Source organism: Hemitrygon akajei, chromosome 6 (assembly GCF_048418815.1).
Source record: "Hemitrygon akajei chromosome 6, sHemAka1.3, whole genome shotgun sequence".
In the NCBI taxonomy this organism is placed as follows: domain Eukaryota; kingdom Metazoa; phylum Chordata; class Chondrichthyes; order Myliobatiformes; family Dasyatidae; genus Hemitrygon; species Hemitrygon akajei.
The window spans coordinates 169,939,408-169,964,524 of record NC_133129.1 but is presented as its reverse complement, the minus strand read 5'-3'; the positions used below and the strand labels follow the sequence as shown (position 1 = coordinate 169,964,524).

General features: G+C 39.1%; 1 protein-coding gene across 6 annotated transcripts in view; it reads left to right on the top strand.

The window, feature by feature from the left end:
- The window catches only part of LOC140729684 (protein kinase C-binding protein NELL1-like), a 915,540-nt gene that overhangs the window by 221,055 nt on the left and 669,368 nt on the right, over positions 1-25,117 (top strand). For all 6 annotated transcript variants that reach the window (XM_073049744.1, XM_073049741.1, XM_073049746.1 and 3 more), the window contains exon 10: positions 12,308-12,381. In XM_073049744.1, coding sequence (XP_072905845.1) covers positions 12,308-12,381 — 74 coding nt within the window. The remainder of the gene's footprint in view (positions 1-12,307; positions 12,382-25,117) is intronic.

The window sequence follows — 25,117 nt, the reverse complement described above, 5'->3', positions numbered from 1 at the left end:
GACTGCGGGGGCTGTTGGAAATACTGCCTGCTGTGCAAATGTTTTCATTGCAATGTACCACCCACAACAAAGAAGTTTCAGTTCAGTTTCACTATGGATTTAACCATCAAAGATGCATTGGGTGGTATACATGCAACGCTCTCATAATGTAGCATATCGATTCATTAGTGAGGTGTCTCTGTTACTTACAACATGATGTATCACAAATGAAAATTTAGCAGAGTGAATCTACTTCCTTCATTGCTCCCATCCAACCACTTTAAGTTCAATCTAACTGGGCTGAGGTAACTTGAGCAATAATCTCAATCCACTTGCCCCATGAGAGTATCCTAAAGAGCGACAAAAGTACGGCGATAAATGCTGAGTACACCCTGCTGCTCTCCATCTGGTGAGATTAGCGCTTTGAACTATATTAATTCTGTTAGAAAACATTTTTCAGGGAAGCTTAATGGGAACAAGAGTAACACACCTTACTGTTGCTTCACATAAATTGCAATTCAGGAATATAGAACTTATTCAAAACCTGACCCAAATGGAGTTTCATATAAATATTGCCACTGTGCAGACTTCTATTTTGATTTCCAATTTTACTGAATTGAATAATACTCTATATCCTTTAGCACATGAGAAATAGCAAAAAGATGAAAATGTCCTCAATCAAAAGAACTTCAATATGATTATTTTTAAATATTGCTTTCAGGTCGGTTCAGAATAATGATTCTGAAATGTTGCCATGGAGATGCTGGCATGTTATTGTCCAAGATGGAGCTAGACTGAGTTCCTACAAGACTACCACAGAGTGAATTTTGGCAATGATAATTTCTGACCATTCATTGCATAAAAATATAAAAATGGAAGCAAGTTTCATTCTTATGACTGTCAGAACCCAGTGATAACATTCTTCAAATAGATAAAACTCAAGTCAGACTTTTCATTGTTTTTATTATACTTCCTCTGTGTAAATACCATTGGGTCAAAAATAAAAGCTTATACATTCTGATAATCTTCTTTCTTTGTTATGAAAATTAAATCAAAATATCAATTCCTTTGACTCCTGTAATAGTATTCAACTTATTGACCAATCCCTGTTTGGAGATTACACAGGGTGCTGAGATGGATGGTGCCTTTTGGTAGGGATATAGGGATGTGGAATAAGATGGAAGAACACTTAAAGATTCAACTGAATCATTGATAGTGCAAAGTCTGGTGGATCTTTCCACCAAACATATCTTTACCTCCCCCATTCACCCTGCTTTCAGCAGGGATCACTCCCGCCGTGATTCTCTTGTCCATTTGTCCCTCCCCACTAATCTCCCTCCCGGCACTTCCCTCTGCAAGTTTCCAAAGTGCTACAGCTGCCCTTTCACCTCCTCCCTCACCTCCATTCAGGGCCCCAAACACTTCACTTGTGAATCTACTAGGGTCATCTGCTATGTCCGCTCCTCCTGACAGGGCCTCCTCTACAGTGGTGAGATCCATCATAAAATGGGGGACTGCTTTGCTGGGTACCTTCTCTCCATCTCCCAGTGGTCAAACATTTTAATTCCGATTTCCATTCCCATTCCATGGCCTCCTCTTGTGCCATGATGAGCCCACCTTCAGGGTGGAGAAGCAACACCTTGTATTCCATCTGGTTAACCTCCAACTTGACGGCATGAATATTGATTTCTCTTTCTAAATAAAAAAAATCCCTCCCCCTCTTCCCCTCTTCTATTCCTCACTTTGGTCTGTTATCTTCCTTCCTCCTTTCCTTTCTCCTATTGTCCTCTTTCCTCTCCTATCGGATTCCTTCCTCTCCAACTCTTTACCTTTCCTACGCACATAGCTTTTTATTCTGGAATCACCCTCCTTCCTTTCCAGTCCTGAAGAAGCCTAAAATGTTGACAGTTTAATCATTTCCATAGATGACTGAGAGTGCTCAAACCGCACTCTGACCTGCTGAGCTCCTCCAGCATTTTATGTGGGTTGCTTTGGATTTCCAGCATCTACAGAATTTCTTGTATTTATGAGAAGTCTAACATTCTTGAATTTGGCTGGCGGAGTCATTGCAAACAACTAGTAACATTTTCTTGCACTGCGGTTAGTGCTGAGGTGGAGCATATGAATTTCCATTCCCCTAAACTATTTTCCATATTCATGTTTTGAAACCATTCACAGCAAATATTTTAAAATCTGGTGGTCTAATTGGAGTATTATACCGTTTGCTCATTTTTCATGTTTTGAACAGAGGCAATGTGTTAAAAGTGAACTTAAAGCGATTTCCCACACCACATTTCAGCTTCTACTGAGAGACCTCAAAAGTAATGATTCAAAGTACATTTAATATTGAACTGTGTGTGCAGTATACATTCCTGAGGTTCATCTTCCCACAGACAGCCATGAAACAAAGTAAACCTGTTTAAAGAAAAACATCACCCCCACCCAAGTGCAAAAGAAATTGCACAAATGGCAACTGAAATAAATTAGCGATAAACACAGATTATGAAACAAAAAATTGAAAGAGTAGGCATATTCATTTCAGCTCAGTGTCTGCCATCTGCAGGGCACCTTGATTCGAAATTGCCTACAGGAGTGACCAGAAACACATCATAACAGTAACTGCAGAATCCAATCCACAAACCATGTCGATTAAACCTTGCTCAAGACCCAGGACTCAAGCACAATCCTTTGGCAGCAAAAAGAGACCATTCAAACAGAGTGACCTTCTGCCGAGAGTAGCGAGTGAGAGAGAGAGGGAGAAACCCACACATGTGGCAGTGGCGAGCATGAGGCCAGCAGACGGTGCTGCACGCCCTCTCACCTTCTGCACTCGCCTCAATGATTTCAATCTTCCTCGATTCTTTAATTGGCAAGAAGTGGAGTTGACCATGCACTTGTCTCCAGGCTTCTTGGCCTCGAGACCGCATACCTCACAGAACCTCCTTGGAGATAGCAAAGTGCCAGATCGCTCTATCGACCTGAAAACACACCCTCACCAAATTGTAGATCATTGGTTCTTACAATTGCAGAACCACATTTGAAAGAAAAAGAAGCCATGAAAGAAGTTTTGTGAACTGTCTGGAGGATGTCGCCCTTGATTGCATTGTTCACTGGCGCCATCTTCTGTTAATTTCTGAGCAAATTGGGTCCATCCTATAAATGACTTTGCCAGTCCGATTGAACTTTCTGTCAAGTTGAGGGGCCCTCTAATCCTTGTATCACATTTAATGCAAAACCAGAGGAGACATGATGCAAACCTAAACTGCTGTAACCTTTGAGGGAAAATGTCATGGAGGAAAAAGATTATGTGTGCCATGGGACCTGCCCTACTCTATTTCTTTCTACAGAGAATACTACTTCCTTTTAATATTGGTTATTGTATTTATATATGAAATAGATTAACTTATTTTGGTATGTGTGCAGAAGTGTCCATCAGCAGCATGTCAGACCATGAAAATTGATGCCCTGACCATATAAAGTATATCCCTATCTCAGATGTGGGTTATATATAATCATATGTAGAAACCAAATGCCTTTTCTGTGCTACAGGGAAGACTGGATTTCAATATTAAGTGATTTAAATAAAAGCAAGTAGCAAACACATTTTATTGAAGTTAATCAAAATAATTATTGATTATTGATTCTCATCAAGATATATTATGATATCTCAATAGAATGGGATAATATTTTGGAAGTAAATTTCAAAATCTTGCCCTTGAACTAAACCTAAGCAGTCTTCTTGATGGAAACCTTTCCAATAAAAAGACTATTGGTAAAACATAACTTCTGCTGAATTGCTGAACTAGTTACGTTACTGTGGTCAGGATATTTGTACTTTCCTAATGCAAAGGTACGTTCTGCTGTTGATTGTTGCTGATCCCAAAGCTGATTTAATCCCAAGCAATGGGCTTTTTGGTCCTTGGTCTCAAGACCCCAAATTGGTTTCTGGAATGTGGACTGGCAGAGATGGAGGACCTTCACTGTTGCCCTAAACACCAGCAGGTGTAATGGGCAGTAAGTATTTAATGGGGTTTCTGAGTTAATTTAATCACCATGGATGAAATATGACTGTCTGCATTATCACTGACAGGACATTGTAGTCCTGAATTTCACTGTCCCCAGTTGAAACGAAACAACACATTAGTTAATGCTTGTTTCACTTTTATTGCATGCTATGATTTATCAGTCCGATTAAAATACCTCTTAACGGAATTGGAGTAGCACAAATTTACATGTATCAGTAAGTTTATTATTGTGTTTTCTGCTTCCTTCTTCAGCTATTCTGCTATTCTTTCCTTGTACTTTATAGGGATATTTGCATCACAGGACTCAATGTGATTCATTGATTAGCATCTTTTTATCACACAATTATTCCTTGTCTCTAGCACTTGGATCAATATTATACATTGAGGTTGTGCATAAATGATTTAGATTGTGGATGAATCTAAAGATTTTGTTTTTGCCGCACTAATTTTGGATGTGTCACTGAGCCATTTATAAGTACTCCTTTTGAATTTAGCATACTATATCTAATAGCGGCTATAGGGGCATTTTACTTCTCTGCTTTATGGAACGGCAGAAATCTGGTCCTAAAAAATATGCTTTTTTATTTCTAAATACTAAACAACACTGTGACTCTTATCTCACTGACATTAGCTACCTGCAAAGATTACGCCACATCATAATTACATTTTTTCCCCTTGCACAATTTTTATTTTGCCTCATTACAGACTTTAATGTAGTGAAACATCCCTAGGCATTTCACAGAAGAATTAACCTATAAAGCACAATACCATGTCACATTAGGACAGATGAGCAAAAACTTTGGCAAAGAGGTAATTTTGAAGAAATATCTTAAAAGGAGGTTTTGGGAGAAAATTATGACATTTTATTTAAAATGTGTTTATAAAAGAATCTTCAAGTTTTTGCCTCCCTTCAGTCAAAATTAGGTCAGTGTTGCCACCATTGAGCTCCCTCACCCACATATCCTCCATTTCCCGAACATCTGCGCTCACCCCGCCTCAACAGTGATAGAGTTCCTCTTGTCCTTATCTCCGCCATGAGCCTCTGCATCCAACACATCATCCTCCGCAACTTCTGTCGTCTCCAAAGGGATCCTACTACCAGACATATCTTTACCTCCTAGATAGATAGATAGATAGATAGATACTTTATTCATCCCCATGGGGAAATTCAACTTTTTTCCAATGTCCCATACACTTGTTGTAGCAAAGCTAATTACATACAATACTTAACTCAGTAAAGAATATGATATGCATCTAAATCACTATCTCAAAAAGCATTAATAATAGCTTTTCCTGCCCCCTCTCTCCTCATTCACAGGGATCCCTCCGAGTTTCCTTTGTCCATTCATCTGTCCCCACTAATTTCTCTCCCGGCACTAATCCCTGAGAGCAGGCAAAGTGCTACACCTGCCCATTCCCCTCCTTCCTCACCTCCAATCATGGCCCTGAACAACACTTCACCTGCAAATCTGCTGGAGTTGTCTGCTGTGTCCGGTGCTCCTGATGTGGCCTCTTCTACATTGATGAGACCCGTCATAAATTGAAGGACTGATTCGTTGAGCATCTCTGCTCCAACCTTCTAAAGCTGAAATTCCAGGTGACCAAGCATTTTATTTCTGATTCCCATTCCCGTTCTGATATGTTGGTCCATGGCCTCCGCTTGTGCTAAGATGAGGCCACCCTCAGGGTAGAGGAGCAACACCTTACATTCCGTCTGGGTAGCTTTCAACCTGATTGCAAGAATATTGATTTCCTCTTCAGGTAAAAAAAGTGTTTCCCTCCCCTCACTCTGGCCTTTTTCCTCTTCTCACCTGCCTATCACTTCCCCCTGGATCCCCTTCTCCTTCCATTTCTTCTCTGGTCCACTCTCCTTTCAAATCAGATTCCTTCCTTTCTGGCCCTTTACATGTCCTGCCCATCTGGCTTCACCTATCGCCTTTTAGCCACCATCCTTCACCACCACCCCCCCCCCCCCCCCCCCCCCCCCACCGCCCCAGTCCACTTTTTATTCTGGAGTCTTCCCACTTCCTTTCAAGTTCTGAAGAAGGGTCTTGGCTTGAAATGTTGACTGTTTATTTATTTCCACAGATGCTACCTGACCTGCTGAGTTCCTCCAACATTTTGTGTGTGTAGCTTTGGCATTTTCATCACTTTATTTAGTAGGCATAAACAAAAGGGTTTAATACCAGTGTAAATCCTCCTGATATAAATGTGTTACTACTTGATATTTGTTAATCTCAATATGCAACTTGGCTTTTAAAGTTTGGGTTGAAGAGTATTATGTTTGCATTAAATCTCCTCTCTATTGCCTTGCTAACGTACCCCCTAGCATTCTACAGGATTTTTGGAAGCTTCACTTCTACCAAGGAGCCACTACAGACAAGATTATGCATTGGTGAGGGCACATGTTGTGACCCACACTCTTGTTCAACATTACTCCATGTTGTGAGGAGAGCTTCACAAGCTTTCCTCTTCCAAATATCCTTTTTCACTGCTCAAATATTATAACCTGTGCCTCCACTGAGAACTGATTTTAATTATGGGATGTTCAGCTGTCTCCTCTCTATCCTTTTAAAATTAAGTGATTTTGCAAAATTAGGCACTATCTAGTATATCCTTTTGATTACCACAGCTGACAAAGAGCATCTGCTGAAATCATTGACAAATCCTGTTTCCTTCCTTCAAGTTAAAGTTTATATACAACCAAATGAAAACAGATCACTCCTCCAGATCACTGACACCCACAAAACATAAACCAAAATATGACCATAAATAAGTAAATAAAATATAATTCAAAATACATGTAGTGCACAATACAGGCAAACAGCAAACAGCTCACTGTCAATTTACAATTAAGATAAAACATTGATAGCTTTCCATGTCATTAGAAAATTAATAAATTTTTTCAATTTGGAGATTATCTCTATGCAGACTGAAGGTTAATGTAATGTAGCAATATCTCCTGGCAGTAATTTATCTTCACCAGTATCATTCAAAGAAAAGCTATTCAGCTTATTTTTATACATGTTATCTGTGAAAAGGCAAGCTGTTATTAGAATTGCCAAGGTAGCACTTAGTTAACAGTACATATTGATCATTAGTGTAGCATAGAACATCACCGTCTACAACATGTCACAGTGCTGCTCTTCAATTGCACCTCTTATTACCCACTAACAATGATTGTAGACTCCCTTCTGAGAGGTAATGTTCAGGTGAAATATATTCTGTCTGCATTAATTTGAACATTCAGAGCAGTACTTATGTGTACTTTTCTAATATAAATGTCTGTATCTTATTCAGCAAAGATTTTAAGAAGAGTGAATCTGTGGTATTTCCAATTGTACGGTAAATTCAGTTCACACCTGTTGACTCCTGAACTGATGAACTACATTGGCTTGCTTTCTCGAGCATAAATTGATTCCAAAACTGAACCATTTCACTTTTTGTTTTTTCAATGTTCCCATTTGATCTGAAATTTATTCTTAAGATTCTACATTCTCATTTGATATTGCATTTATGAATGCATAGCAATATCTTATCATTTTCTTGTTTTTCATTAGTATTGATAGACAAAATAGGATGTACAACTTATTAAAGTTCCTATTAAATGAATGGGAACTTTATATCACACACACACACACACACACACACACACACACACACACACACACACACACACACACACACACACACACACACACACACACACACACACACACACACACACACACACACACACACACACACACACACACACACACACACACACTTCTGTGAACGGAACCCATAACTGTGATATTCCTTGCAAGTACCAGTGAGTTTCTAAAGATCAGTGTGAAAAGAAGTGTTAGGAACATTAAACATGATTCATTAATGAAATAATTTAAATTGATATAGACTTTCCCCAAAGTACACCAAACTATTTTACAGCGAGTGACTTACTGTAGCGTTGTAATCGATATTATTTACATACAATGGCTAAGGAACCATTTGATCAATTTGATGATCAAGGAACACACTTCCTCAAAGATGTTGGGAGTACATTCATGGAACATGGAATAGAGCACAATTTTTTGCCACATTTATTTAATTAGTAATCAAATGACCAACTAAACTAATCCCTTCTGCCTATGTAATGTCCATATCCTTTCATTTCCTGAAAAATCATGTGCCTGTCAAAGAGATTCCTGAACTTCTCTATTGTATTTGCCTCCACCACCATACCAGGCATCGCATTCCAGGCGTGAAACATTTTATATGTTTAAAAAAAAACTTGCATCACACATCTATGAATGTAACTCCTCTCACCTTGAATGCAGGCCCTCTTGTGTTCAATATTTCATCCATGGGAGAGAAGATACTGGCTACCTAATCTCTCTATCCCTTTCATAATCTTATAGATATTTATCAGATTTCCCCTCAGCCTCCACCGGAAACAACTCATGTTTGTTCAACCTCTCCTTATATCTCAAGCCCTCTAATCCTCACAGCACCCTGGTAAACCTTTTCTGTACCCTGACCAAATCCTCAACATACGTTCTATAATGGTGCAACCAGAACTAAATATGATGTTCCAGAAACAAGAGTTGCAACATACTTTCCCAACTCTTGAACTCAGTTCTTTGACTAATAAAACTGAGGCTGGCACGTGCCTATTTTTTTACTACCCCCTATTAGCCTGTGTAGCCACTTTCAAGGAGCTGTGGACTTGGACCCCAGAGCCATGTTCACCATCACAGCTAAATGTCTGGCTATTAACTGTATGGTGCTTTAACGTTCTTTGAATAATGCCATGGAATCCTTTAGATTAACTGAAAATCTTACAGGCAGCATGTTGATTCCACATTTCATCCAATCGGCAGTGGAAATCTGTCCAAAACCACATGCCTACACTGTTAAATTGTGCATTATACACTACCTCAGACATTTGGTTCCTTTGAATGAAGTAAAGCTGAATAATAGTGCTCTACAATATTGTGTACTTGGCACAATGACATAGGATGGCCTTATGCTCTGATAGCTCTGAAAACTCCGCACTCTCTCAGCATGAACCAACGTGCCATTATGAGATCTGATCAGCTTTCCTGTGCCCATAGGACTAGAATTTCTTTCTGCATCAAGAAAACTTGTGCCAATGAAAGCAGGAGGGGGCTTGCAGATCCCTTTCTGAGATCAGAAAATTGGTTTAGATCAAGGAGTTTCTTTAGCATATTTGATTTTGCCTTTCAGGACCACCTGCAGTGATATTCTTATTAAAAGATGAGAAAATCTGCAGATGCTGGAAATCCTAGCAACGCACACAAAATGCTGGAGGAACTCGGATGCTGCCTGGCCTGCTATGGGGAAAGAAAGGAGATGGTCGATGTTTCAGGCTGAGACAAAAGATCCTGGCGAAGGGTCTTGGCCCGAAGCATCGACTGTTTACACTTGTCCATAGATACTGCCTGGCCTGATAATTTCCTCCAGCATTTTGTGTGTGTTGCTTCTCATTAAAAGTCTGGTTTTAGTTAGAGAAGTTCTGTATCCTTGCTTGAGTAATATTTCCTCACAATTGATCAAGCTATTCGTTACCAACAGGGTAAAGAATGTGTATCTAACATTGACTAAATTTGCCATTCATAATTCTGAACCAATGTTGATTTATCTTGGCTTATTTGAAAGCACTGCTCTTTCATATGATAGACTTGTTGACTACTCAAGGAAGGTTTGCTAACTTCCAACTGAGCAATCTCATTAGTCCCATAGCCCTTCTCCTTATTTCTCTGTAGCCTTACAACTTATTCTTTCTCTCACATGTCTATCAACCCCCCTTTGATTCGTTTATGTCTTTTTACATCAGCCGACTAACTACCAGATGTAATCAGCAAACTTTAATGTTAGGCCTCCAGATCAGTCCTAAGTTTTTGAACTTACTGTACATCACAAATATCTTCATTATTCTACCCTCTTTGATCCTTTACAACATTCTTTAAAATGTGTCTCTCAATAGCCATTTAGGGGGAACATTATAATTTATAAGGTTCGTATAAAGCGCAGTTGGACATTTTACTATCCTATGCCTTTCAAGTAAAATATAGGTTATTTCTGTTTCTTTTATTCCAATCAGCACCTTAAAGTAGTTGAGAGATGTTGAGGTTCTTAGATGCTCTATTCTTTCAGAAAAGATCAATTTCCTTTCGGAGAGGTGACAGAAGGTCCAGGGTTAGATGATTCCAGAGAAACTGTTGAATGTTACTTCCACTCCGTGAACAGATGGTAGGCAGGGACTAGTGGAGGGAGGTTGGTGGTGCTGAGTTTTGAAACTCACTGTTTGCAAGGGTGGCAGAAGCAATTTAAAGTATTGGGTGTACTTAAAGCAGGAGTTGATAGGAGGTTGGTAGGACATCTTCAAAAGTGGCTGCATCCATCATTAAGGACCCCATTTCCCAGGATGTGCCATTTTCTCATTGCTACCATCAAGAAGGTGGTACAGGAGTCTGAAGACACACACTCAACATTTTAGGAACAGCCTCTTCTCCTCTGCCATTAACTTTCGAAATGGACAATAATTCCATATGCTCGACCTCACTGTTTTTCCACTCTTTTTGCACTATTTATTAAATTTATATACAGTACTGTGCAAAAGTGTTAGGCACCATAGATTTCTTAATATGGTTTCAGATGATAGCCTCCACAGAGCCTGATTTCAACATCATCAAGGCTGTCTAGGATTACCTGGAGAGACAGAAGCAAGTGAGGCAGTCGGCGTCTGCAGAAGAACTGTGGCAAGTTCTCAAAAATGCTTGGAACAACCTACCAGCCGATTTTCTCATAAAACTGCATGACAGTGTACCTAAGAAAATTGATGCAGTTTTAAAGGCAAAGGGTGGCCACACCAAATCTTGATTTGATTTAGTCTTTTTTTTACTGTTCACTGCTCTTTATAGTAGGCTTTTTGATGTTTAGAAACTTTTCAATATTTTTAAAGCATCTCACTTTACAGAATTATTTTACATGTGCGTAAGACTTCTGCATAGTACTGATATGTGCTATATAATATAAAATATGCTTTCTTATTGTAGTTTGCAGTTTTTTTATTATGTATTTTATGGTACAGCTGCTGCAAAGCAACAGGTTTCATGACATTAGCCAGTGATATTAAACCTGATTCTTGTTCTGACTTAATTAGTAAGGGCATCAAAGGTCATGGGGAGAAGGCAGAAGAATCTGGTTGAGGAGGTGAATAAATCAGCCTTTAGGAATGACAGTGCAGGCTCAGTGGGCTGAATGACTTAATTCTGCTTCTTTGTCTTATGGTCTTATTTGGATGACCATTTCAGAAGTCATAACCTAAAGGCTGTGCATCATGAGTTGGAAAGTGGATTAAGCTATTATTTGATTAGCATGGATATAACGGGTTGTGTCACCTTTATTTGCTGTAAAATTCTATGCTTCTTTTGCTTTACTAAATCATTCATCATACGGCATCCTGGCTACCATTGTTCCTCACTGTGACATCTCTGGGGACCAGAAGCCCTTTTATGTCCGCATGAGCAGGACAAACTGATGCGATACCTGTTTTAACATCTTAAGCACGATCAGCAAGGCGATTATTTTTCCTCCTTTATCTAGATGTTTTGATTTTTTGTTTCTCCCCAGTCACTGTGGATAAAATAGGAAAACGAGAGTTTGTTATTTTTGTGTTGCTCTGGTGCTTTGGAATTGCCCTGAAAGTTAACCTGCAATGTTCTCAAATCCCAGGACACGTCAGAACTCCTTTGGGGAATGGTGATATAAATCAAAACTTTAGTTATTTCAGTCCATTATCCCAGACCTTAGATAAACAAATGGGTTAAATGATTGCAGATTTGTCTATGTTCTCTGTCAAAGATGTCCCTGATATAACAGAAAGGTCAGGAGAATAAAAGATGTCCTTCATGACATCGTGTATTTTGTAATTGCATTTCTCTCCTTCTGGGTGTTAGTCATCTATTTGCTGAGGCCAATTGAGCAAAGCAAGCCACTCTTTAGCAAAAAGATGATGTGAATGTCCATCAAGACTGTGACTTGAACCCAGGTCATCCATTCAAGGCGCAATTGCACAATTTGACCTCTATTTAAGCACGCCAGTGCTGAGTGTGGGATTGTTTCTTTACAAATTGCTTCCTGAAAGGCAACATATAATTAATATTCTTCATTTCATTTTCTTGGACGCATTGCCAGTGATCATATCTGAGGGTGTGCCAAAGTGATTATGCACAGTTTCTTTTTTCCTAATCTGACAGATTGCACATAACAGCATTTTATTTTGTTTGATTCTGCAGCTATATGTCTCTATGGGGGTCAGAAGCTTGCCGAAGGTCAGAGAGCTTTGAAATCCAAGTGCCGTGAATGCAGAGTAAGTTCAACATTGTCTCATTCTGTGATTTGATTTCTCAAATCGCAAGCATCTAATTAAAGTGAATCGTACTTGTTCAAAAAAAAAATGGACTATTTGAAAATATACAATTAAGAATGACTGTAACAAGCACTCATTGTGGCCGGTTTTTAACTCAGTTCCCCAGATCCAATGTGCCCATATTTGAATAGTCTTCACACTCAATATGCTGGAGGAACTCAGCAGACCCGGTTTTGGCCTGAAATGTTGACTGTTTAGTCCTTGTCACTGACGCTGCCTCCTCCAAGAGGACTTTGGAAGCTTGTGTACCTCGATGTCCCAAAGAGCTTGTTGGCTGGAGTCAGGGCTTTGCGGTTTGGCTCTTGATAGGGTCACCCATGCCAAACAGGTCAAAAGGTAGAGGACAGACTAATAGTAGTCCACCAGTTCTCCAGCTTCTGGGGCTCAGCTTAGGGCTAACGACCCCTGACTGGTAAAACAAAATCGTTACGGAAACAGCAATGAAGAATCTTTCTACATCTGAGTGTGACAGTATTCTGAGTCTCCACCCAGGACTTGCATGTCTGACAGTAGCGAAAACCAAGTGGAAGCTACTGCCATGATGAAAGAAGCCCTGACCACCACCAGAGATGAAGGACCTTCATTGCTGCCCTAAACACCACCAATGTATCAGGCAGTAAGTACTGATGCTGCCTGCTCGGCTGAGCTCCTTCAGCATTCTGTGCGTGTTATTCCGGATTTCCAGCATCTGCAGAATGTCTGGTGTTAAATAATTTTAATTTGACAGTCACTGGTTATAACATTGAGTGAAGATCATATACTATGCTAGGATTAAAAATCAAGTCAGCAAGTTTGAAAGAAAGCAGGCTTTCTTGGCTGCTTCCTGGAAAATGTCAGTCCACAGACTTGATTCAGTTAATGGGTGAGAAAGGATAGTTGCTGTGGAAGCTGATGGCTTTAGCCCCTTAGATGAACCTTAAACATTTGAGACCCTGTGATCGGATATGCCCATTCCAGCAATTACTTCAATTTTCACAGCATTTCATTTTCTTGTAATGGATGACTGCAGCAATATTAATGAGTTGATTCTGAAAGATGCACTAATGCTTGTTCAATGTACCACCAAGATTAGAACTCTCTGCACTAACCAGATAGTCCATCATCTAAATGGAGGAAGGAATGCTGTAGAATCAAGAGCTTATTTCCATATCTGGTGATCCAGCTCACCCGAGCTGCATGCATTTTATAATTCAACCTACAGCATCAATTTATGACAGGGGAGTTAGGATTTTCATTTTCATTTTGTGCACGGATTTTTGCACTGTTTTCCATGGATTTTTGAAATTACCTTATTTTGGCACGTTGCACTTTCATGAAAGCTTTAGCTATCTTTATTTGGATTTGAGCAGTGGTTCATATCAATGTTTAATCCCTGATTCAAGATTTCTGTTGAAAGAACTGAATCCAGCAATGTCCTGTTGTAATCTATAACCACCTACACTATCCACAAGACCACCAAACTTTATGCCATCCACAAACTTACTAACCCACTCTTCCACTTCCTTATTCAAGTATTTATAAAAATAAGACTTGTGCATGTTCACTTCTTGCAGTACTTGGACTTTGCGTAATAAGAGGATCCAGTGTGACAATTTTGTTCATTGAATGTCAGAGCTAGTTGGACATAAGCTTATGGGACTGGAGAGTTAAGGCCAAAGAATATATTCTTTCCATTACAGTCCAAAGTGACAAATCGATCAGAGGCACAAATCATTATGAATAACTACCATAAATAAACGTTTTTAGCTTATTAATTTGAGCAATGTGCATAGTAGTTGATGTAACACTTTATAGCACTAGCAGTTGGAAGATCAGGGTTCAATTTCCGCCACTGTCTGTAAAAAGATTGAATGTTCTTCCTGTATCCACATTCAAAGACGTGTGGCTTAGGGTTTGTAAATGCCGGCATACTATGTTGACACTTTAGGGCTGCCCTCAGCACATCTTGGACTGTGTTGGTTGTAGACATAAATGACACACGTGACAAATAAAGCTAATCTCTCTTTAATCTCAATGTAAGGCCAGCATTTAAGCCCTATTCCTAAATGCTCTTAAGGATGTGGTGGGTCTGTTTGTCTGACTGTATTTTACTGATACATTATCTGTGCTTTGTGCTGTGTATGACTATCGGTACTGTGTTTTGCACCTTGGCTTTGGAGCAATGATGTTTCATTGAATGAAAATTAAACTTGAGCTTGAACTTGAGCCGTTGCCTTGAACTGTAGCAGTCCTTCCAAAGTGGGCGTTCCTACAGTGCTGCTGAGCAGGAAGCTCGGGATTTATAGTCAGTGATAATGAACCAATGGTACGATATCTCCAAGTTCAGGATGCTCAGCAAAGCAATGTGCTGGAAGCTTTAATGATTCAAGTCTTTCACTTATAGTCATTGTATTGTTTACCTTCAGCATTAGAAAACGTGTGTGTGTGGTATGTGTTAGGCTGGTGCTCGGTATCATCGCAAGGTGAAATTCTGGACCCAACCCCATAATAAGGGCAGTATTTGCAGGAAAATAAATGCTTGATGTTATGTCCGAATTCTGATGTACATACATTGAATTTGAATTTTAGGCTCAAAAAATTTGCTAAAAGTAATAATGGCTTGGTAGTCTTCGTCAGCAATACCTTGGGATTGAGGATTACTTCTTCCACTCCAGTTTTGTGGGCTCAGGTGGTGATGAGTGAGACTAATGTTGGTCTTGCAGTCTCTTCCATAGTATCAGGGACAGAAGTTGAGGTGGGGGGGGATGAAAAGTTTGTTTGTGATGTGTATACCTGTTGCATTAATTCAGTAGCTATGTGTTTCTGATGCATGAACTTCAGGTTCTTCATAGCATCCTGATGGTCATGGATAAGAGATTCCCAAAAGTTGGTGGGATGTTCAAGGTTTGTTTCAAGCAGGGTATGAAAGATTGGACATGGAGTTATAAAAGGAATCCTAACATTTTCCTCTGGTTATCCTTTGAAAATTGTGTCTATATCAGGAGATGAACAAATGAATGACATGGTCTACCCAAAGGAGCCAATTGAGTGTAGCTCAGGCCTTAATACTGGAGATGTTAGCTCAGGTGAGAATAATAATATTAATTTGATTGTCCAGCCAGTGAGGTTAGAGAATTTAGCGGAGGCTGTATTGGTGGTAATTTTACAGTGGCATGATCACCCTGAGGTAGATAGTGTAGATTTTAGGACTTTGACGTAAATGCAATTACGAAGAAAGCATGGCAGTGCCTTTACTTAGAAGCTCGAAAAAAATTACTTCTAAAACTTTGACAAACTTCTATAGATGTGTGATGTGAGATGTGTTAATGCAACATTGACTGGTTGCATCACAGCCTGGTATGGAAACACCAATGCTCTTGAATGGAAAATCCTACAAAAAATAATGGATATGGCCCAGTCAATCATGGGTAAAACGCTCCCCACCATTGACCATTGATGTTCAGTTTTGTCACAGGAAAGCAGCATCGTCATCAGGGACCTCTGCTACCAAGGTTATCAGGAAGGAGGTACAGGAGCCTCAGGACTCACACCGCCAGGTTCAGGAGCAGTTATTACCCCTCAACCATCAGGTTCTTGAACCAGAAGGGATAGCTTAATTCAACTTCACTTGCCTCATCACTGAACTGTTCCCACAACCAATAGACTCACTTTCAAGGACTCTTCATCTCATGTTCTCAATATTTATTGCTTATTTATTTATTATTATTTCTGTTATTTTCTTTTTGTGTATTTGCACAAATTGTCATCTTCTGTACATTTTCAGTCTTTATGCACTCTTTCATAAATTCTATTGTATTTCTCTGCTTTCCTGTAAATGCCTACAAGAAAATGAATCTCAAGATAGTATATGATGACATATAAAGTAATAATATAAAGTGTTTATTATTATTATTAATATTATATACATACTTTGATAATAAATTAGCTTTGATTTTGACTAATCCCTGCATTGCACCTCAGGTCACAGGCATCCAATCAGAAAGGTATCCTTCCACTCTTATCTTCTTACTCAAAAAGCCAATTTTGGTTCCGATTAGCCCACTAACCTTGAATCCCTTCTGTCTTAACTTGCAGTAGCAACCTACCATGCAGGATATTTTCAAAGGCATTAATAAATTCTCAGGTCGATGCAATCACGAAGAAGGCATGGCAGCTGCTCTACTTTGTTAGAAATTTGACAAGAATTGGTGTGTCATCAAAGATTCTGACTAAGTTCTATAAATGCACAGTGGAGATCATTCTAAACAGTTGTCTCACTGGAGTCTCCAGTACTTGAGGTAGTGTCTCAAGAAGGTAGCATCCATCATTAAGGGCCCTGTCTATCCGGGACATGGTATCTTCTTGTTAGTACCATCAGGAAGGAGGTACAGGGGCTGAAGACCCATAGTATCAGTGATTCAGGGACAGCTTCTTCCTGCCTGCCATCAGATTTCTGAATGGTCCATGAACTCTACCTTGTTATTCCTTGCTTTTCTTGCATTATTTATTTATTTTTGTAGGCTACAGATTTTTATGTCTTTACTCTGTATTGTTGCTGCAAACCAACAAATTTCATGTCATATGTCAGTAGGAATAAATCTAATTCTGACATATAGACAATATCTGCCACCCTGCCTTCATAAATCTTCTTGGCTACCTCCTCAAAAAGCTCAGTCAAATTAGTGATACTATACTTCTCCTGAACAAAGCCATGTCGACTATCCATAATCAACCATTGTATTTCTAAATGTACATACTGTACATCCCATACCATGACATTTCTCCAATAATTTCCCAACAGCTCACTGGCCTGTAGTTGCATTCCTTATTCCTGCTGCCCTTCTTAAATAAAAGAACATTAGCAGGCCTTAAGTCTTCTGATATCTCCATCAGGAGCTTTGCTTTCTCCTCCTCCACTTTCCATGGCAAATTTTCATGGTTCTGTAGATTTATCAACCCTATCTGTCTCATGATATCTGATGCTTCCTTGCACTTTATACCATTCTCTTCCAAGTTAGCTATGTTCTTCTATATGAATGAAAATGAGAAACATTCATTCCAAATCTCACCTACCATGCCTCATTCCAAACACAAATAAGTTCTTTAGTCTTTAAGGGGATCTGATTTTTCCCTGGCCACCCTCTTGGTCCTGAGTGATGGCATGGACATCAACTTCTCTAACTTCTGGTAATACTTCCGTTTCCTACTTCTCTATTTTTCCATTCCCCATTCTGGTTTCCCCTCACTCGTTCTCTACTCCTTGCCTTCCTATCACTTCCTTCTGGTGCCCTTTCTCCTGTCTTTTATTCCATGGTTCACTGCCCTCTCCTATCAGATTCCATCTTCTTCAACCCTTTACCTCTTCCACCTATCACCTCACAGCTTCTCACTTCAACCCTCTCCCCTAACCCACCCACCTTCTCCATCATCTAGTTCCACCCATCTTTGGCAAGCGTGTACTCCCCCTTCCCCTTGCCTTCTTTTTCTGGCTTCTGACCCCTTTCTTTCTCATCCTGACATGGGATCTTGATCCAAAATGCCAACAGTTTATTTCCCTCCAGCATTTTTCAGGTGCTGGAAACCCGAGAAACACACACAAAATACTGGAGGAACTCAGCAGGCCAGACAACATCTATGGAAAAAAAGTTTTGGGCCGAAACGTCAACTGTACTTTTTTCCGTAGATGCTGCCTGACCTGCTGAGTTCTCCAGCATTTTGCTCAAGATTTCCATCATCTGCCGCATTTGTTGTTTTGGGATTCTCCTTATTCCTACTTGCCAAGGATATTTTGCTGTCCTAATTTCTTTCTTAGGTTCTATCCTACTCACTGTATTTACAAGAGACTGCCTAGGTCTGTTGCCTATACCTGCCATGTGTTTTTTTAAATCAAATATTTAATATCCTTTGTTAGCAGTGCTTCCCTAATAAGATCATAAGACCATGGAGCAGAATTAGACCATTCAGCCCATTGAGTCTGCTGCACCATTCCATCCCTCTCAACCCCATTCTTCTTTCTTATTCCTGTAACTTTTGACACCCTTACTAATCCGGAAATCTTCCCATCTTTGCTGGAACCTGCTGGCCCTGATTCTTACGAGTGCATTTTATTATGTGACTGTATTACTAAATATAGAGTAGTCAGCTGGAAAAGCTTGATGTTATATACTTGTGAATTAAATGAGGAATATATTGGCCAAGAATCAGAAGGCAGTGATGAAGGCACGTGCTCTTTATGGATCTCGGAGTAAGCACCCCATAGAGATATAATGATCTCCGTGGAGAGAACCTTCCCTTTTCTGACTGCTACTGTTGTGACTTCAGGGGGATCTCCTGTGCTCAGAGTACAGTTGTCAAGGAGTTGTCTGAGCAGCCAATCACATTTAAGGAATTCTCACAAATGACAACCCCGTTAGGAAAACTGCGTTTTTTTTTCCCCCTTTTGAATGTTTTACAAAGTGTGAAATAGAGAAATTTGAGCATTTATACATGAACGATTTTTGAGCTGAAGATCAAAACTAAATTTACTTTATATGTAAAGATATTAATTTTTATTTTATTTTTATCTTACTTAGAGATATGAGCATGATAACAGGCCCTTCTAGCCCAATGAGTCATGCCTGATTACACCATGTAACCAATTAACCTACTAACCCGTATACCTTTGGAATAACTATAAGAGTGTAAGATATTGGAGCAGCATTAGGCCTTTTGGTCCATCAAGTCTGCTCCGCCATTTCATCATGTCTGATCCAATTTTCCTCCTGGCCCCAATCTCCTGCTTTCTCCCTATATCCCATCATGCCCTGACCAATCAAGAATCTATCAATCTCTGCCTTAAATACACATAAAGACTTTGCCTCCATAGCTGCCTGTGGCAAAGAATTCCACAGATTCAGCACTCTCTGGCTGAACAAAATCCTCCTCATCTCCATTCTAAAATGATGCCCCTCTATTCTGTGTCCTCCGGTCTTAGACAGGAAACATTCTCTCCACTTCCACTCCATTTCACATTTGATAGGTTAGAGTTTGAATGTGAGAGGAAACCAGAACAACCATGTGGTCATATGGAGAATGTACAAACTCCATACATACAGTGGTGGAAATTGAACCTGGTTCCTTTGTGCTGTAATAGTCTTACACTAACCACTATGCTACTGTGCTACCCCAAATTTGAAATGATTTGAAATGTTACAGTGGTTTATTATTGTCACCTACTGTACTCTGAGATACAGTGATAAAACTTCTATTTGCCATCTAAGTAGATCATATCAACATTGACATTGACATGTACATCAACATTGAGAAAAGAAAACAGAATGCAAAAATCCAGTATTGTAGCTACAGAGAAAGTACAGAGTCAGGCACCAAACAAGGTACAAAGGCTGCTATGAGGTAGATTGGGAGAATGGGAATTTGTTTTTAAAATATGAGAAGTCCATTGAAGAATCTGTTAACAGTAGGATAGAGGAAATCCTCAAATCTGGAAGCTTTTGTATCCTGTCCAAGAGGAGAGCGGAGGGGAAATTGCAGAAAACAAACAAGAAAACTTGAGTCAATAGCCAGGAAGTTTGGCTTTACAAATGGCTCAGAACTTGCATAATAAAATACAAGGTCGTTATTCTGTCTTACGGCAGCAGGAGTCAATAGCTTAAATTCTCACCAGTTCAAGTGCTAGGCCATTTAAGTCATTGGGTCTGCTCTGCCATTTCATCATGGCTGATTGATTATCCCTCTCAATCCCATTCTACTGACTTCTCTCCATAATTTTTGACTCCTTTACTAATCAAGAAACATTCAACCTCCACTTTAAATATACTCAATTACTTGGCATCCACAACTGTCTGAAGCAATGAATTTCACAGATTCACCACCCTCTGGCTAAAGAAATCCCTCCTCATCTCTATCCTAAATGGGAATCCATCTATTCGGCAGTTGAACCCTCGGTTCCTAGACTGCCTCACTATAGGAAACATCCTCTCTATGTCCACTCTATTTAGGCCTTTCAATATCCAATGGAATTCAGTGAGATCCTCTCATACTTCTAGACTCCCAAGAGTACAGGCCCAGAGCCATCAAACGCTCCGTACATTTAACCTTTTCATTTCCAGAATAATTGTTGTGAACCTCCTCTGGACCCTCTCCAATACCATCACATCTTATCTTAGATAAGAGACCTAAAATTGCTCACAATACTCCAAGTTCATCTGACAAATGGCTCATAAAACATCAGCATTACATCCCTAACTAAAGAAAATCTGCAGATGCTGGAAATCCGAGCAACACACACAAAATACTGGAGGAATTCAGCAGGCTAGGTATCGTTTTGTGAACATTACATCCTTGTTTATTACATTTAAGTAGGAGTTTTCTTGCTTTAGAGGTAATACAGAAAAGGTTCACCAGGTTAATATGTTGTTTGATGGGGCTGACGTGAAGAAGAGTGGGCCATATTAAGCCGATACTCCTTGGATATCAGGAACATAAAAGGTATTGTTATATAAACATAAAATGCAGTGGAGGCTGGACAAGATGAAAACTGAGAGGCTGATTCCATTGTAGGGGAATCTGGTGAAGAGATAGTTTCAGAATAAGTGTCATTTAGGATTAGGAAGAGGAACTTCTTCTTTAAGTGCAATATACAGTAAATATTTGGAATTCACTCCCTCGTAGGCTGTGGAGGCTGAATCACTGAATATATTAAAGATTAAAATAGGCAGACTTTTGATATACTGCATGTGGGAGTTGAAGGTGACTGAGAATTTAGTGAATGGTTAAGCAGACTCAAAGGACATGTAGCATAACTGAGATGCTGGATTAAGATTTTAATCTCGACAGAGGCACGAGTTCGGTTTCCAAGACTGCCATTATATACATACATACCCCTTCTTTATGACAAATATAAAAGGGGAACATTTTTAGGTGATTGGAGGAAAGTATAAAGGGATGTCAGATGGTTAGTTTTTAACACAAAGGGTGGTGGGTGCATTGAACCCACTGCCAGGAATAATGGTAGAAGCAAAATATTAGGGGCATTTAAGAGACTCAGATAAACACATGAATGATAGAAAATTAGAGAGCTATATGGAGGGGAAGGCTTAGATTGATCTTGAAGAAGATTGGCAAAACGTTATGGGGGAAAGGACTATGCTGTATTGTTCTATGTTCTGTGATAGTATTGCTTCCTCCTCCCTTTCTTGCATTCATTTTAGAATTTACCGTTGCAAGTTTAGGCATGATGTCTTGCTGAATTACCTATGGCTGTGCAGAAGTACTGACTTGGGGTATCTAGTAAATGGCAAAATAGGATGTGGGGATGAATCAGATGAGGATCCCATGAGGCATAATGTGTGTGACCAACCAGGCTAATGTAATAGGGTTCCATTGTAGGTTTGAATACAAACTTTTAAACTCAGTTTGAGCTGTGTGTTCAATGAAATGAGCTAACTGCACCTGGGACCCTCCATTGAAAGTATCTAACCACATACTGATGTCAAATGCCATCTGTCAGCAAACAAGTCCTTTATTCATCGAGGAGTTCTGTTTGTATGTTTTACTGAATTATTCTTTCTAAGGGAATTTAACTGATCCAGTATTTGTTGATTAACTCCATTTCCAAAGGTATGGGAGAGATCTCTAGACAGAGCCTTTCTCTTTTGACTGTATTATGAATGTGATAACTCAGTGGAAGTCAGAAACCAAGTGGTTTGGAGAAGACAGAACATGCTTAAAGTAGCAAATCATGCTCATCTGTCTCTGTTCTCACAGCTTGTACATTTAGAGTTTTGGTTCTCTCATGATTCAGTAGGTTATTAAACATCACACACAAAATGCTGGTGGAACACAGCAGGCCAGGCAGCATCTATAAGGAGAAGCACTGTCGATATCATCAGTGCTTCTTCTTATAAATGCTGCCTGGCCTGCTGTGTTCCACCAGCATTTTGTGTGTGTTGTTTGAATTTCTAGCATCTGCAGATTTCCTTGTGTTTGGTTATTAAACATGATCAGTTTCTGAATATGTGGGCTGTAAACTCTTTTCCATACAGCCCCCTTGCCCTCTTAATGTAGGTACAGTAAATTATTCATTCTACAGGTCTTACAATAGTGTTTAGCATTTTATATTTGGATCATTAGAGTTTACCTAAATTAGCTAACACACATAGTACTAATTAAGACTATATTCTTGCAATGACCTGAATAAATAATAGCATTAGTTGGAAACCATTTCATTCTTGGGTCACTGATATCAGTAAACAGATGGCAAAAGCATCTCATCATTTGTAAAGCATGATTTTCTTGTTGAGTGAAAAATTTACCTTTGTTATTGTACTGTTATTACAAGAAGGAATAAGATTAAGATAATCTCCCCTCAAAGATCAAATTTTCTCACCACCACCCACATATTTAACTTCCTTATTTTTTAATATCTTTGTTTCCCAGAAACCTGACAATTGCACTTCTATGAGTTTAGAGAAGACTATTCTAAATTTTGTTTAACATTATACTTTGTAAGATCAGGCTTCACTGGCCCTACATCATCATTAAAGACCCCTTTCCACCATCCGGACAGTTCCTTAGAAAAGAGCTTTTCAAAAATCTACTGTATCAAATACTTTGATCACTGTAAACACCTCAAATAATCCTTTATGTTTTATGATTTGCTACTACTCCCTTCTGATATGAAGACCTATACTTAATCTTCATTATTTGCATTGATCAAGATCACATGGTCTGCTCTGTGGAAGCCATCCTCAGTACTTAATTGATTCAGGCCAGGTGAATCGATGTGAAGCTCCCTAAGAGCACCTCCAACAGTACCAAAGTTTTCATCGCTTTGGCACAATAAGCCATCAACCCATTTGTTTTTTTTTAAATTTTGTTTGAGCTCTATGTGGATATCAGTGATTTCTGTACTTGGTTACCAAAATATCTTTGCTCCAACATAAATCCTACCTTCTTGCTATCATTCATCAGTCAGAGGTAGCTTATATTATCTCTTTGTACATCAAACCCTGTCTTTCTCTCCAAAATTTTCCAAGTCTTTCTGTCTATTTCAATTTCTGCTTCAATAATTACTATTAACCAACCAACTATTATGATTGTGAAACACTTTTCCCTCATATCTAAACTGTTAATAAATCCAGGGTAAAGTAGTTTTTTGCAGATACACAAATGCAATGGAAAAAAGAATCAATGCAGCAGAGATGTGGTTCCTCAGAAAAATGATATGCATTTCATATACAGATAGGATAACCAATGAAGAAGTTCTGCAGAGAATGAAAACAAAACGTACATTACTTTAAAAAATCAGAAAACAGCAATCAGAATTCTTTGGACACATCATGTGAAGAGAGACATTGGAACATTTAGTTACAACTGGAAAGCTGGAAGAAAAAAAGAAGCAGAGGGAGACGGAATGAAAATGATAGATGGATTAACATCATGGTTAGAAACAGGGGAGGCAACAACCACAATTCGGAGGGTCAGAGACCGTGATGGATGGAGAGACATGATCGCCTACGCCGAATGGCAAGGCGCCTGAACTAACTAAGGAACATCAATGCTTGCATTATGCAACTTTGAATACAGACCTATTATCCATTTCTGACCTTATCAAACTCCTGTCATCTACAATAGATTCGTATTGACTGCTATGCATTCTAATTTTTATGAATCTTCTCTTAATAATTGGGTTTCAGAACTAAATTACAACAGCAGCAGCTTAGTTTAACATGTCACAAATCATTGATTTCAACTCAATATTCTTCAATTCAAGTCATGGCTTGAGAATATCATGTTGTGTAGTTGCATAATATTGGTGTAACAACACAAGAAATAGAAATTGCACATTTATAATTTAAACCCAGCCAGTTGCTCCTGAAATATTTCATTAATAAAGCTATTTGATTCGCTACATGATTTAATTTAATACCACACTTGGTAGCAACTAATACCTTACATAGTAACCAATAGGTAGTGTGGTAGCATAGCATCACTTTACAGCACCATCAGTTACCAATCAGGATTCAATTCCTACAGCTACCTGGAAAGAGTTTATACTTTGTCCCTGTGACTGCATGGGTTTCCTCGAGGTGCAGTTTCCTGCCGCATTCCAAAGAGGTGCGGTTTGAGTTAGTGAGTAATGGGCGTGCTATGTTGGCACTGGAAGTATGGCAACACTAGCCCAGCACAATACTTGCTGATTTGATTTGATGCAAGTGATACATTTTACTGTATGTTCCGATGATTCGACGTACCTGTGACAAATAAAGCTAACCTATAATCTCTATCTCTCTCAACCCTGGTCTTCACTTGTGGAAATTTATCAAAAATATTTTGCTCAACTCTCAATGCACAGTTGCAGATCAGAGATGTTTGGAAGCTCTCTCCCTTTGTTTTGATCCTATGATCATTTTCACTTTGGGCAAATTGAACAATATTTGTTAATTGTGATCTGCACAAGATATGTCTGCTTTTTGAGACCCTGAATGAGCCTAGTCTTTGGTTTACAATACTCCTAATTTTGAGAAGTATATTATTCAATTATCATTCAGTTGAGTATTAAAAAATTAGACTTTTGATAGAGTTCTATTTTTCCTTCTTGTCAGCCTAATTGCATCATTGCAAAAACATTGGTGCAAGAGGATTCAGTGTCAATAATTTGCTAACAATTACATGAAGTTCCTGTAGCAATTGTTAA